The 14,363-nt window shown below is 70.2% G+C and overlaps 1 protein-coding gene across 1 annotated transcript in view; it reads right to left on the bottom strand.

The window, feature by feature from the left end:
* IFT172 (intraflagellar transport 172) overlaps positions 1–14,363 on the bottom strand; it is a 178,238-nt gene that overhangs the window by 36,495 nt on the left and 127,380 nt on the right. The window contains exons 38-39 of the mRNA XM_089776934.1: positions 11,489–11,552; positions 7,159–7,245 (exon numbers count right to left, since the gene is read on the bottom strand). Coding sequence (XP_089633060.1) covers positions 7,159–7,245; positions 11,489–11,552 — 151 coding nt within the window. The remainder of the gene's footprint in view (positions 1–7,158; positions 7,246–11,488; positions 11,553–14,363) is intronic.

The raw sequence follows: 14,363 nt of genomic DNA on the forward strand, positions 1-14,363 counted from the left end.
ACGAGGCGCTTGGTGAGCAGGCGGGGGGAAGAGGGGCTCAGTATGTGGGCGGGGACGAGGGGTTTGGGGAACAGGCGGGGGGAGAGGGGTTCAGTATGCGGGCGGGGACGAGGGGTTTGGGGAGCAGGCGCGGGGGAGAGGGGTTCAGTATGCGGGCGGGGACGAGGGGTTTGGGGAGCAGGCGCGAGGGAGAGGGGCTCAGTATGCGGGCGGGGACGAGGGGTTTGGTGAGCAGGTGGGGGGAAGAGGGGCTCAGTATGCGGGCGGGGACGAGGGGTTTGGGGAGCAGGCGGGGGGAGAGGGGTTCAGTATGCGGGCGGGGACGAGGGGTTTGGGGAGCAGGCGGGGGAGAGGGGTTCAGTATGCGGGCGGGGACGAGGGGTTTGGGGAGCAGGCGGGGGGGAGAGGGGTTCAGTATGCGGGCGGGGACGAGGGGTTTGGGGAGCAGGCGCGGAGGAGAGGGGCTCAGTATGCGGGCGAGGACGAGGGGTTTGGGGAGCAGGCGGGGGGGAGGAGAGGCTCAGTATGCGGGCGGGGACGAGGGGTTTGGGGAGCAGGCGGGGGGAGAGGGGTTCAGTATGCGGGCGGGGACGAGGGGTTTGGGGAGCAGGCGGGGGAAGAGGGGCTCAGTATGCGGGCGGGGACGAGGGGTTTGGGGAGCAGGCGGGGGGGAGAGGGGCTCAGTATGCGGGCGGGGACGAGGGGTTTGGGGAACAGGCGGGGGGGAGAGGGGCTCAGTATGCGGGCGAGGACGAGGGGTTTGGGGAGCAGGCGGGGGGGAGAGGGGCTCAGTATGCGGGCGGGGACGAGGGGTTTGGGGAGCAGGCGGGGGGGAGAGGGGTTCAGTATGCGGGCGGGGACGAGGGGTTTGGGGAGCAGGCGGGGGAAGAGGGGCTCAGTATGTGGGCGGGGACGAGGGGTTTGGGGAGCAGGCGGGGGGAGAGGGGTTCAGTATGCGGGCGGGGACGAGGGGTTTGGGGAACAGGCGGGGGGAAGAGGGGTTCAGTATGTGGGCGGGGACGAGGGGTTTGGGGAGCAGGCGGGGGGGAGAGGGGCTCAGTATGCGGGCGGGGACGAGGGGTTTGGGGAGCAGGCGGGGGGGAGAGGGGCTCAGTATGTGGGCGGGGACGAGGGGTTTGGGGAGCAGGCGGGGGGGAGAGGGGCTCAGTATGCGGGCGGGGACGAGGGGCTTGCTGAGTAGGCGGGGGGGAGAGGGGCTCAGTATGTGGGCGGGGACGAGGGGCTTGGTGAGCAGGCGGGGGGGAGAGGGGCTCAGTATGCGGGCGGGGACGAGGGGCTTGGGGAGCAGGCGGGGGGGAGAGGGGTTCAGTATGCGGGCGGGGACGAGGGGTTTGGGGAGCAGGCGGGGGGAGAGGGGTTCAGTATGCGGGCAGGGACGAGGGGCTTGGGGAGCAGGCGGGGGGAGTGGGGTTCAGTATGTGGGTGGGGACGAGAGGCTTGGGGAGCAGGCAGGGGAAGAGGGGTTCAGTATGCGGGCTGGGATGAGGGGTTTGGGGAGCAGGCGGGGGAAGAGGGGTTCAGTATGTGGGCGGGGACGAGGGGTTTGGGGAGCAGGCGGGGGAAGAGGGGCTCAGTATGCGGGGGGGAGAGGGGCTCAGTATGCGGGCGGGGACGAGGGGCTTGGGGAGCAGGCGGGAGGGAGAGGGGCTGAGTATGCGGGCGGGGACGAGGGGCTTGGGGAGCAGGCGGGGGAAGAGGGGCTCAGTATGCGGGCGGGGACGAGGGGCTTGGGGAGCAGGCGGGGGAAGAGGGGCTCAGTATGCGGGCGGGGACGAGGGGCTTGGGGAGCAGGCGGGGGAAGAGGGGCTCAGTATGCGGGCGGGGACGAGGGGCTTGGGGAGCAGGCGGGGGGAAGAGGGGTTCAGTATGTGGGTGGGGACGAGGAGCTTGGGGAGCAGGCGGGGGGAAGAGGGGCTCAGTATGCGGGCGGGGACGAGGAGCTTGGGGAGCAGGCGGGAGGGAGAGGGGCTGAGTATGCGGGCGGGGACGAGGGGCTTGGGGAACAGGCGGGGGGGAGAGGGGTTCAGTATGCGGGCAGGGACGAGGGGCTTGGGGAGCAGGCGGGGGAAGAGGGGTTCAGTATGCGGGCGGGGACGAGGGGCTTGGGGAGCAGGCGGGGGGAAGAGGGGCTCAGTATGCGGGCGGGGACGAGGGGCTTGGGGAGCAGGCGGGGGAAGAGGGGCTCAGTATGCGGGCGGGCACGAGGGGCTTGGGGAGCAGGCGGGAGGGAGAGGGGCTGAGTATGCGGGCGGGGACGAGGGGCTTGGGGAACAGGCGGGGGGAGAGGGGTTCAGTATGCGGGTGGGGACGAGGGGCTTGGGGAGCAGGCGGGGGGGATAGGGGTTCAGTATGCGGGTGGGGACGAGGGGCTTGGGGAACAGGCGGGGGGAAGAGGGGCTCAGTATGCGGGCGGGGACGAGGGGCTTGGGGAGCAGGCGGGGGAAGAGGGGTTCAGTATGCGGGCGGGGACGAGGGGCTTGGGGAGCAGGCGGGGGAAGAGGGGTCAGTATGCGGGCGGGGACGAGGGGCTTGGGGAGCAGGCGGGGGGAAGAGGGGCTCAGTATGCGGGCGGGGACGAGGGGCTTGGGGAGCAGGCGGGGGGAAGAGGGGCTCAGTATGCGGGCGGGGACGAGGGGCTTGGGGAGCAGGCGGGGGGAAGAGGGGCTCAGTATGCGGGCGGGGACGAGGGGCTTCGGGAGCAGGTGGGGGAAGAGGGGTTCAGTATGCGGGCGGGGACGAGGGGCTTGGGAAGCAGGCAGAGGGAAGAGGGGTTCAGTATGCGGGCGGGGACAGGGCTGGAGGTGGAGCCAGGGACAAGGGGATTGGGGTGCTGAGTTTGGGGGGCTCAGGGTGGGCCGGGCTGCCCTCCGGCGGCTCGGGGTCAGTGACGCAGTGGGTTGGTGGGCGAGGCGGCTCCGGGTCAGTGACGCAGTGGGTTGGTGGGCGAGCCGGCTCCGGGTCAGTGACGCAGTGGGTTGGTGGGCGAGGCGGCTCCGGGTCAGTGACGCAGTGGGTTGGTGGGCGAGGCGGCTCCGGGTCAGTGACGCAGTGGGTTGGTGGGCGAGCCGGGTCCGGGTCAGTGACGCAGTGGGTTGGTGGGCGAGGCGGCTCCGGGTCAGTGACGCAGTGGGTTGGTGGGCGAGGCGGCTCCGGGTCAGTGACGCAGTGGGTTGGTGGGGGAGCCGGCTCCGGGTCAGTGACGCAGTGGGTTGATGGGCGAGGCGGCTCCGGGTCAGTGACGCGGCTCCGGGTCAGTGACGCAGTGGGTTGGTGGCGAGGTGGCTCTGGGTCAGTGACGCAGTGGGTTGGTGGGCGAGGCGGCTCCGGGTCAGTGACGCAGTGGGTTGGTGGGCGAGGCGGCTCCGGGTCAGTGACGCAGTGGGTTGGTGGGCGAGGCGGCTCCGGGTCAGTGACGCAGTGGGTTGGTGGGCGAGCCGGGTCCGGGTCAGTGACGCAGTGGGTTGGTGGGGGAGCCGGCTCCGGGTCAGTGACGCAGTGGGTTGGTGGGCGAGCCGGATCCGGGTCAGTGACGCAGTGGGTTGGTGGGCGAGGCGGCTCCGGGTCAGTGACGCAGTGGGTTGGTGGGCGAGGCGGCTCCGGGTCAGTGACGCAGTGGGTTGGTGGCGAGCCGGGTCCGGGTCAGTGACGTAGTGGGTTGGTGGGCGAGCCGGCTCCGGGTCAGTGACGCAGTGGGTTGGTGGGCGAGGCGGCTCCGGGTCAGTGACGCAGTGGGTTGGTGGGCGAGCCGGGTCCGGGTCAGTGACGCAGTGGGTTGGTGGCGAGGCGGCTCTGGGTCAGTGACGCAGTGGGTTGGTGGGCGAGCCGGGTCCGGGTCAGTGACGCAGTGGGTTGGTGGGCGAGGCGGCTCTGGGTCAGTGACGCAGTGGGTTGGTGGGCGAGCCGGGTCCGGGTCAGTGACGCAGTGGGTTGGTGGGCGAGGTGGCTCCGGGTCAGTGACGCAGTGGGTTGGTGGGCGAGCCGGGTCCAGGTCAGTGACGCAATGGGATGGTGGCGAGGCGGCTCCGGGTCAGTGACGCAGTGGGTTGGTGGGCGAGCCGGGTCCAGGTCAGTGACGCAATGGGATGGTGGCGAGGCGGCTCCGGGTCAGTGACGCAGTGGGTTGGTGGGCGAGCCGGGTCCAGGTCAGTGACGCAATGGGATGGTGGCGAGGCGGCTCCGGGTCAGTGACGCAGTGGGTTGGTGGGCGAGGCGGCTCCGGGTCAGTGACGCAGTGGGTTGGTGGGCGAGGCGGCTCCGGGTCAGTGACGCAGTGGGTTGGTGGGCGAGGCGGCTCCGGGTCAGTGACGCAGTGGGTTGGTGGGGGAGCCGGCTCCGGGTCAGTGACGCAGTGGGTTGATGGGCGAGGCGGCTCCGGGTCAGTGACGCGGCTCCGGGTCAGTGACGCAGTGGGTTGGTGGCGAGGTGGCTCTGGGTCAGTGACGCAGTGGGTTGGTGGGCGAGGCGGCTCCGGGTCAGTGACGCAGTGGGTTGGTGGGCGAGGCGGCTCCGGGTCAGTGACGCAGTGGGTTGGTGGGCGAGGCGGCTCCGGGTCAGTGACGCAGTGGGTTGGTGGGCGAGCCGGGTCCGGGTCAGTGACGCAGTGGGTTGGTGGGGGAGCCGGCTCCGGGTCAGTGACGCAGTGGGTTGGTGGGCGAGCCGGATCCGGGTCAGTGACGCAGTGGGTTGGTGGGCGAGGCGGCTCCGGGTCAGTGACGCAGTGGGTTGGTGGGCGAGGCGGCTCCGGGTCAGTGACGCAGTGGGTTGGTGGCGAGCCGGGTCCGGGTCAGTGACGTAGTGGGTTGGTGGGCGAGCCGGCTCCGGGTCAGTGACGCAGTGGGTTGGTGGGCGAGGCGGCTCCGGGTCAGTGACGCAGTGGGTTGGTGGGCGAGCCGGGTCCGGGTCAGTGACGCAGTGGGTTGGTGGCGAGGCGGCTCTGGGTCAGTGACGCAGTGGGTTGGTGGGCGAGCCGGGTCCGGGTCAGTGACGCAGTGGGTTGGTGGGCGAGGCGGCTCTGGGTCAGTGACGCAGTGGGTTGGTGGGCGAGCCGGGTCCGGGTCAGTGACGCAGTGGGTTGGTGGGCGAGGTGGCTCCGGGTCAGTGACGCAGTGGGTTGGTGGGCGAGCCGGGTCCAGGTCAGTGACGCAATGGGATGGTGGCGAGGCGGCTCCGGGTCAGTGACGCAGTGGGTTGGTGGGCGAGCCGGGTCCAGGTCAGTGACGCAATGGGATGGTGGCGAGGCGGCTCCGGGTCAGTGACGCAGTGGGTTGGTGGGCGAGCCGGGTCCAGGTCAGTGACGCAATGGGATGGTGGCGAGGCGGCTCCGGGTCAGTGACGCAGTGGGTTGGTGGGCGAGGCGGCTCCGGGTCAGTGACGCGGCTCCGGGTCAGTGACGCAGTGGGTTGGTGGCGAGGTGGCTCTGGGTCAGTGACGCAGTGGGTTGGTGGGCGAGGCGGCTCCGGGTCAGTGACGCAGTGGGTTGGTGGGCGAGGCGGCTCCGGGTCAGTGACGCAGTGGGATGGTGGCGAGCCGGCTCCGGGTCAGTGACGCAGTGGGTTGGTGGGCGAGGCGGCTCCGGGTCAGTGACGCAGTGGGTTGGTGGGCGAGGTGGCTCCGGGTCAGTGACGCAGTGGGTTGGTGGGCGAGGCGGCTCCGGGTCAGTGACGCAGTGGGTTGGTGGCGAGCCGGGTCCGGGTCAGTGACGCAGTGGGTTGGTGGGCGAGGCGGCTCCGGGTCAGTGACGCAGTGGGTTGGTGGCGAGCCGGGTCCGGGTCAGTGACTCAGTGGGTTGGTGGGCGAGGCGGCTCCGGGTCAGTGACGCAGTGGGTTGGTGGGCGAGGCGGCTCCGGGTCAGTGACGCAGTGGGTTGGTGGGCGAGGCGGCTCCGGGTCAGTGACGCAGTGGGTTGGTGGGCGAGGCGGCTCCGGGTCTGTGACGCAGTGGGTTGGTGGGCGAGGCGGCTCCGGGTCAGTGACGCAGTGGGATGGTGGCGAGCCGGCTCCGGGTCAGTGACGCAGTGGGTTGGTGGGCGAGGCGGCTCCGGGTCAGTGACGCAGTGGGTTGGTGGGCGAGCCGGCTCCGGGTCAGTGACGCAGTGGGTTGGTGGGTGAGCCGGCTCCGGGTCAGTGACGCAGTGGGTTGGTGGGCGAGGCGGCTCCGGGTCACTGACGCAGTGGGTTGGTGGGCGAGGCGGCTCCGGGTCAGTGACGCAGTGGGTTGGTGGCGAGGCGGCTCCGGGTCAGTGACGCAGTGGGTTGGTGGGCGAGGCGGCTCCGGGTCAGTGACGCAGTGGGTTGGTGGGCGAGGCGGCTCCGGGTCAGTGACGCAGTGGGTTGGTGGGCGAGGCGGCTCCGGGTCAGTGACGCAGTGGGTTGGTGGGCGAGCCGGCTCCGGGTCAGTGACGCAGTGGGTTGGTGGGCGAGGCGGCTCCGGGTCAGTGACGCAGTGGGTTGGTGGGCGAGCCGGCTCCGGGTCAGTGACGCAGTGGGTTGGTGGGCGAGGCGGCTCCGGGTCAGTGACGCAGTGGGTTGGTGGGCGAGGCGGCTCCGGGTCAGTGACGCAGTGGGTTGGTGGGCGAGCCGGGTCCGTGCTGCGCCGTGGCAGTGGCCAGCAGCAGGACCATTTCCACAGGCTGCGCCTGCCCCACGCCGTGGCCGGTGCCGGTTTGGCGCCAGGGTTGCCGAGCACAGGGCCTGCTTTGCAACGGGATCGGCTCCTTTGCGTTTGGATTTGTGAGTGGGCGGCTCGTGTCCCGTGAGCCGTGGGCCCACAGCCCAGGACAGGTGGGAAGTTGCCATAGCCCTACAGCAGGGCCGCCCAGCGCCTGGCTTTCCGCCATCGGCCCCCAGTCAGCGCGCTGGCGATTTCGGGGGACCGAGTGCAGACTCGTGCCGACCCCAGCGGGGCTCTAGCAGCGGGGCAAGGCGTGGGGCCAGCCGGCCACACAGACCGAGTCTGGGATCCCGAACGGAGGCTCCTGCTGGCCTGCCCCACCGCTCGCTCGGCCCTCGGCGCTACCCCAGCCCTGCAGCTCCAGCAGCAGGGCGCCAGCGCGCTCAGACAGCGCCGTGCGGGCACAGAGGCTCACACGCCGCCAGCGGGAGCCGGCCCTGGACACCCGCCGTGCGCCTGGAATGGTACCTGCTTGGCCGCCGTCTCCAGGCACTTCTCCCACTGCTCCCGCTCGGCGTACAGGTCCAGGGCCGCCGTGACGTCCACCCCCACGAGCTGCAGCACAGGAGAGAGCCACACTGAGAGCACCCCCGCTACGCACTGATCACGTGAGGGCCCCCCGAGTGGGTGCAAAGCCCCCGGCTGCTCCCCCCTGCCGGCACCCAGCCCCCCACATCACACTGTACCCAGCACGGGCACCTGCTCCCCCCCTGCCGGCACCCAGCCCCCCACATCACACTGTACCCAGCACGGGCACCTGCTCCCCCCTGCCGGCACCCAGCCCCCCACATCGCACTGTACCCGGCACGGGCACCTGCTCCTCCCTGCCGGCACCCAGCCCCCCACATCGCACTGTACCCAGCACGGGCACCTGCTCCCCCCTGCCGGCACCCAGCCCCCCACATCGCACTGTACCCGGCACGGGCACCTGCTCCTCCCTGCCGGCACCCAGCCCCCCACATCGCACTGCACCCGGCACGGGTACCTGCTCCCCCCTGCTCCCCAGTGCCAGCACCCAGCCCCCCACATCGCACTGCACCCGGCATGGGCACCTGCTCCTCCCTGCTCCCCACTGCCAGCAGCCAGCCTCCCCACATCACACTGCCCCCCCACATGGGCACCAGCTCCCCCCTGCCCGCACCCAGCCCCCCACATCACACTGCCCCCCCACATGGGCACCTGCTCCTCCCTGCCGGCACCCAGCCCCCCACATCGCACTGCACCCGGCACGGGTACCTGCTCCCCCCTGCTCCCCAGTGCCAGCACCCAGCCCCCCACATCACACTGTACCCAGCACGGGCACCTGCTCCCCCCCTGTCGGCACCCAGCCCCCCACATCGCACTGTACCCGGCACGGGCACCTGCTCCCCCCTGCCGGCACCCAGCCCCCCACATCGCACTGTACCCGGCACGGGCACCTGCTCCCCCCTGCCGGCACCCAGCCCCCCACATCGCACTGTACCCGGCACGGGCACCTGCTCCTCCCTGCCGGCACCCAGCCCCCCACATCGCACTGCACCCGGCACGGGTACCTGCTCCCCAGTGCCAGCACCCAGCCCCCCACATCGCACTGCACCCGGCATGGGCACCTGCTCCTCCCTGCTCCCCAGTGCCAGCACCCAGCCCCCCACATCGCACTGTACCCGGCACGGGCACCTGCTCCTCCCTGCCGGCACCCAGCCCCCCACATCACACTGTACCCAGCACGGGCACCTGCTCCCCCCTGCCGGCACCCAGCCCCCCACATCACACTGTACCCGGCACGGGCACCTACTCCCCCCTGCCGGCACCCAGCCCTCCACATCGCACTGCACCCGGCACGGGCACCTGCTCCCCCCTGCCGGCACCCATCCCCCCACATCACACTGCACCCAGCACGGGCACCTGCTCCCCCCTGCTCCCCCCTGCCGGCACCCAGCCCCCCACATCGCACTGTACCCGGCACGGGCACCTGCTCCCCCCTGCCGGCACCCAGCCCCCCACATCGCACTGCACCCGGCACGGGCACCTGCTCCCCCCTGCCGGCACCCAGCCCCCCACATCACACTGTACCCGGCACGGGCACCTGCTCCCCCCTGCCGGCACCCAGCCCCCCACATCGCACTGTACCCGGCACGGGCACCTGCTCCCCCCTGCCGGCACCCAGCCCCCCACATCGCACTGTACCCGGCACGGGCACCTGCTCCCCCCTGCCGGCACCCAGCCCCCCACATCGCACTGTACCCGGCACGGGCACCTGCTCCCGCCTGCCGGCACCCAGCCCCCCACATCGCACTGTACCCGGCACGGGCACCTGCTCCCCCCTGCCGGCACCCAGCCCCCCACATCGCACTGCACCCAGCACGGGCACCTGCTCCCCCCTGCCGGCACCCAGCCCCCCACATCGCACTGTACCCGGCACGGGCACCTGCTCCCCCCTGCCGGCACCCAGCCCCCCACATCGCACTGTACCCGGCACGGGCACCTGCTCCCCCCTGCCGCCACCCAGCCCCCCACATCACACTGTACCCGGCACGGGCACCTGCTCCTCCCTGCCGGCACCCAGCCCCCCACATCGCACTGCACCCAGCACGGGCACCTGCTCCCCCCTGCCGCCACCCAGCCCCCCACATCACACTGTACCCGGCACGGGCACCTGCTCCTCCCTGCCGGCACCCAGCCCCCCACATCGCACTGTACCCAGCACGGGCACCTGCTCCCCCCCTGCCGGCACCCAGCCCCCCACATCGCAGTGTACCCAGCACGGGCACCTGCTCCCCCCTGCCGGCACCCAGCCCCACACATCACATTGTACCCGGCACGGGCACCTGCTCCCCCCTGCCGCCACCCAGCCCCCCACATCGCACTTACCCAGCACGGGCACCTGCTCCCCCCTGCTCCCCCCTGCCGGCACCCAGCCCCCCACATCACACTGCCCCCCCACATGGGCACCAACTCCCCCCTGCCGGCACCCAGCCCCCCACATCACACTGCCCCCCCACATGGGCACCAACTCCCCCCTGCTGGCACCCAGCCCCCCCACATCACACTGCCCCCCCACATGGGCACCAACTCCCCCCTGCTGGCACCCAGCCCCCCCACATCACACTGCCCCCCCACATGGGCACCAACTCCCCCCTGCTGGCACCCAGCCCCCCACATCACACTGCCCCCCCACATGGGCACCAACTCCCCCCTGCTGGCACCCAGCCCCCCACATCACACTGCCCCCCCACACGGGCACCAACTCCCCCCTGCTGGCACCCAGCCCCCCACATCACACTGCCCCCCCACATGGGCACCAACTCCCCCCTGCTGGCACCCAGCCCCCCCCCACATCGCACTGCCCCCCCACACGGGCACCAACTCCCCCCTGCTGGCACCCAGCCCCCCCACATCACACTGCCCCCCCACATGGGCACCAGCTCCCCCCTGCTGGCACCCAGCCCCCCCCACATCACACTGCCCCCCCACACGGGCACCAACTCCCCCCTGCTGGCACCCAGCCCCCCACATCACACTGCCCCCCCACATGGGCACCAACTCCCCCCTGCTGGCACCCAGCCCCCCCACATCACACTGCCCCCCCACACGGGCACCAACTCCCCCCTGCTGGCACCCAGCCCCCCCACATCACACTGCCCCCCCACATGGGCACCAACTCCCCCCTGCTGGCACCCAGCCCCCCACATCACACTGCCCCCCCACATGGGCACCAACTCCCCCCTGCTGGCACCCAGCCCCCCACATCACACTGCCCCCCCACATGGGCACCAACTCCCCCCTGCTGGCACCCAGCCCCCCCACATCACACTGCCCCCCCACATGGGCACCAACTCCCCCCTGCTGGCACCCAGCCCCCCACATCACACTGCCCCCCCACACGGGCACCAACTCCCCCCTGCTGGCACCCAGCCCCCCCACATCACACTGCCCCCCCACATGGGCACCAACTCCCCCCTGCTGGCACCCAGCCCCCCCACATCACACTGCCCCCCCACATGGGCACCAACTCCCCCCTGCTGGCACCCAGCCCCCCCCCCCACATCACACTGCCCCCCCACACGGGCACCAACTCCCCCCTGCTGGCACCCAGCCCCCCACATCACACTGCCCCCCCACACGGGCACCAACTCCCCCCTGCTGGCACCCAGCCCCCCCCATCACACTGCCCCCCCACACGGGCACCAACTCCCCCCTGCTGGCACCCAGGCCCCCCACATCACACTGCCCCCCCACATGGGCACCAACTCCCCCCTGCTGGCACCCAGCCCCCCCACATCACACTGCCCCCCCACATGGGCACCAACTCCCCCCTGCTGGCACCCAGCCCCCCCACATCACAGTGCCCCCCCACACGGGCACCAACTCCCCCCTGCTGGCACCCAGCCCCCCCACATCACACTGCCCCCCCACACGGGCACCAACTCCCCCCTGCTGGCACCCAGGCCCCCCCACATCGCACTGCCCCCCCACATGGGCACCTGCTCCCCAGTGCGGGCACCCAGGCCCCCCACATCACACTGCCCCCCCACATGGGCACCAACTCCCCCCTGCTGGCACCCAGCTACCCACATCACACTGCCCCCCCACATGGGCACCAACTCCCCCCTGCTGGCACCCAGCCCCCCCACATCACACTGTCCCCCCACATGGGCACCAACTCCCCCCTGCCGGCACCCAGCCCCCCACATCACACTGCCCCCCCACATGGGCACCAACTCCCCCCTGCTGGCACCCAGCTACCCACATCGCACTGCCCCCCCACATGGGCACCTGCGCACCGCTGCTCCCCAGCCCCTGCCAAACCCATTCTTACTGAATCCACTCTGCCCTGGTCCTTCAGATACTCCTTGTAGCGCAGGTCCACATACTCCTCCGACCTGCCGGGAGAAGGACACTGCTGGGGGCCGTCACCACGGGCTGGACCGGGTGGGGAGGGACAAGGAACCAGCCAGCCGGGTGCATGTGCCAGGGCCAGGAGCAGGAGGGGCAGGCCTGGGATGGCAGCTGGGTGGGTGAGGGCAGCCCAGGGCAGGAGGAAAGCAGGAAAGCCACGGGGGGTATGATTGAAAGTGGCCACAAGGCAGCAGGGGAAGAGCAGGCCGAAGGTGGCTGAGGGACTGTCCCAAAGGGGGGTGCTGCAGGGGCGGGGGAGGGCAGTGTCCCATTATTGGATTTTAAGGGAAGCAGAGAGCTCACTGCTGCACCCATGGGGGGTTGCCCCACGTGAGGTGTCCATGAAAGCTCCTGTCCTACTGGCTGTGCATGCTCCTCGTGCTGGTGTGTGTGTGGATCCGAACGTGGGCTCGGCTGACACCGGCCTGCTCTGCGGTGTAGAGATCGACTGTTCAGTCGACGACTATGCCAAAGAGAAGGGCCCGAGGACAGCGGCTCTCAGAGGGGCCGATACACGCCTGAGGAGTGCGCCTGGGAACATGCAAAGCAGCAGGGCAGAATGGCTGCTGACGTGTGAAACGGGGGCAGGTCACCGGCCACGTGGGAGGTACCAGGGATGGACACAAAGTGCCATGAGGCGGGATCCATCTTGTCCTCAATCCTGCTACTGATCCCAGGTGTGGCCTTGCGAGGGACAGAGCCGGGAAGGATGGCCGACCCATTCTGACACGGGATGTGCGCTGGCAGTCTGCACCATCTCTGCTGAGAGCCTGCGTCAAGGCCTTGGTGACGGGCGCATGTAACGTGTCCTTAACAACCTCGGCCAGCCTCTTCTTTCTTCTGGTAATAGCCCTTTCCATTTTACATGCTAGAGGGTTGGCCCAGCGTGGTCTTGTGGGTACGATCCAAAGTGTAAACTGACCTGGGATCTGTGCCTGGGTCTTTGGGACCGGGAGAACCCCTTCGGGGTAGGTGAGATTGGGTTCTAGAACCCCTCACCTGTGTGCAGGCCCGGGGCTGACTGGGGCACAGGGAGAGCTGGGATGTCTGAGGGGTTTTGCTCATGAGGCTTCCTGCTGGCCAGATCGGCAGCTGGAGCGCTCTGTGACTGGTTTGTGACCTGTTTGGGAAAGGTCTCCAGTCTGGGGCTGTAAGCAGCCCTGGTTTTGAGCAATTTGTCCTGAGTGGATGCCCTCAGCGAGGCCCAGACCTGGCCCGGTCCCTCACAGGCAGGACAGAAGGGAATTTGCAGGGGCGGGGGGCAGGCAGGACGGAGGGGAATTTGCAGGGGGAGTGGGGCAGGCAGGACAGAGGGAAACTTGCAGAGGCTGTGGGGCAGGCAGGACAGAGGGGAATTTGCAGGGACGGAGGGGAATTTGCAGGGGGTGGGGGGCAGGCAGGATGGAGGGGAATTTGCAGGGACGGAGGGGAATTTGCAGGGGAGGGAGGCAGGCAGGACGGAGGGGAATTTGCAGGGGGAGTGGGGCAGGCAGGACAGAGGGGAATTTGCAGAGGCTGTGGGGCAGGCAGGACGGAGGGGAATTTGCAGGGACGGAGGGGAATTTGCAGGGGAGGGAGGCAGGCAGGACGGAGGGGAATTTGCAGGGACGGAGGGGAATTTGCAGGGGAGGGAGGCAGGCAGGACGGAGGGGAATTTGCAGGGGGAGGGGGGCAGGCAGGATGGAGGGGAATTTGCAGGGGGTGGGGGGAGGCAGGATGGAGGGGAATTTGCAGGGGGTGGGGGGCAGGCAGGATGGAGGGGAATTTGCAGGGACGGAGGGGAATTTGCAGGGGAGGGAGGCAGGCAGGACGGAGGGGAATTTGCAGGGGGAGTGGGGCAGGCAGGACAGAGGGGAATTTGCAGAGGCTGTGGGGCAGGCAGGACGGAGGGGAATTTGCAGGGACGGAGGGGAATTTGCAGGGGAGGGAGGCAGGCAGGACGGAGGGGAATTTGCAGGGGGCGGGGGGCAGGCAGGATGGAGGGGAATTTGCAGGAGGCGGGGGGGAGGCAGGATGGAGGGGAATTTTCAGGGGGTGGGGGGCAGGCAGGATGGAGGGGAATTTGCAGGGGAGGGAGGCAGGCAGGACGGAGGGGAATTTGCAGGGGAGGGAGGCAGGCAGGACGGAGGGGAATTTGCAGGGGAGGGAGGCAGGCAGGACGGAGGGGAATTTGCAGGGGAGGGAGGCAGGCAGGACGGAGGGGAATTTGCAGGGGAGGGAGGCAGGCAGGACGGAGGGGAATTTGCGGGGGCGGAGGGGAATTTGCAGGGGGCGGAGGGCAGGCAGGATGGAGGGGAATTTGCAGGGGCGGGAGGCAGGCAGGATGGAGGGGAATTTGCAGGGGGCGGGGGGCAGGCAGGACGGAGGGGAATTTGCAGGGGGCGGGGGGCAGGCAGGATGGAGGGGAATTTGCAGGGGGCGGGGGGCAGGCAGGATGGAGGGGAATTTGCAGGGGGCGGAGGGCAGGTAGGACGGAGGAGAATTTGCAGGGGGCGGAGGGGAATTTGCAGGGGGTGGGGGGCAGGCAGGACAGAGGAGAATTTGCAGGGGGCGGGGGGCAGGCAGGATGGAGGGGAATTTGCAGGGGGCGGGGGGGAGGCAGGATGGAGGGGAATTTGCAGGGGGTGGGGGGCAGGCAGGATGGAGGGGAATTTGCAGGGGAGGGAGGCAGGCAGGACGGAGGGGAATTTGCAGGGGAGGGAGGCAGGCAGGACGGAGGGGAATTTGCAGGGGCGGGAGGCAGGCAGGGCGGAGGGGAATTTGCAGGGGCGGGAGGCAGGCAGGGCGGAGGGGAA

Source organism: Pelodiscus sinensis, chromosome 3 (genome assembly GCF_052426305.1).
Source record: "Pelodiscus sinensis isolate ZL-2025 chromosome 3, ASM5242630v1, whole genome shotgun sequence".
In the NCBI taxonomy this organism is placed as follows: domain Eukaryota; kingdom Metazoa; phylum Chordata; order Testudines; family Trionychidae; genus Pelodiscus; species Pelodiscus sinensis.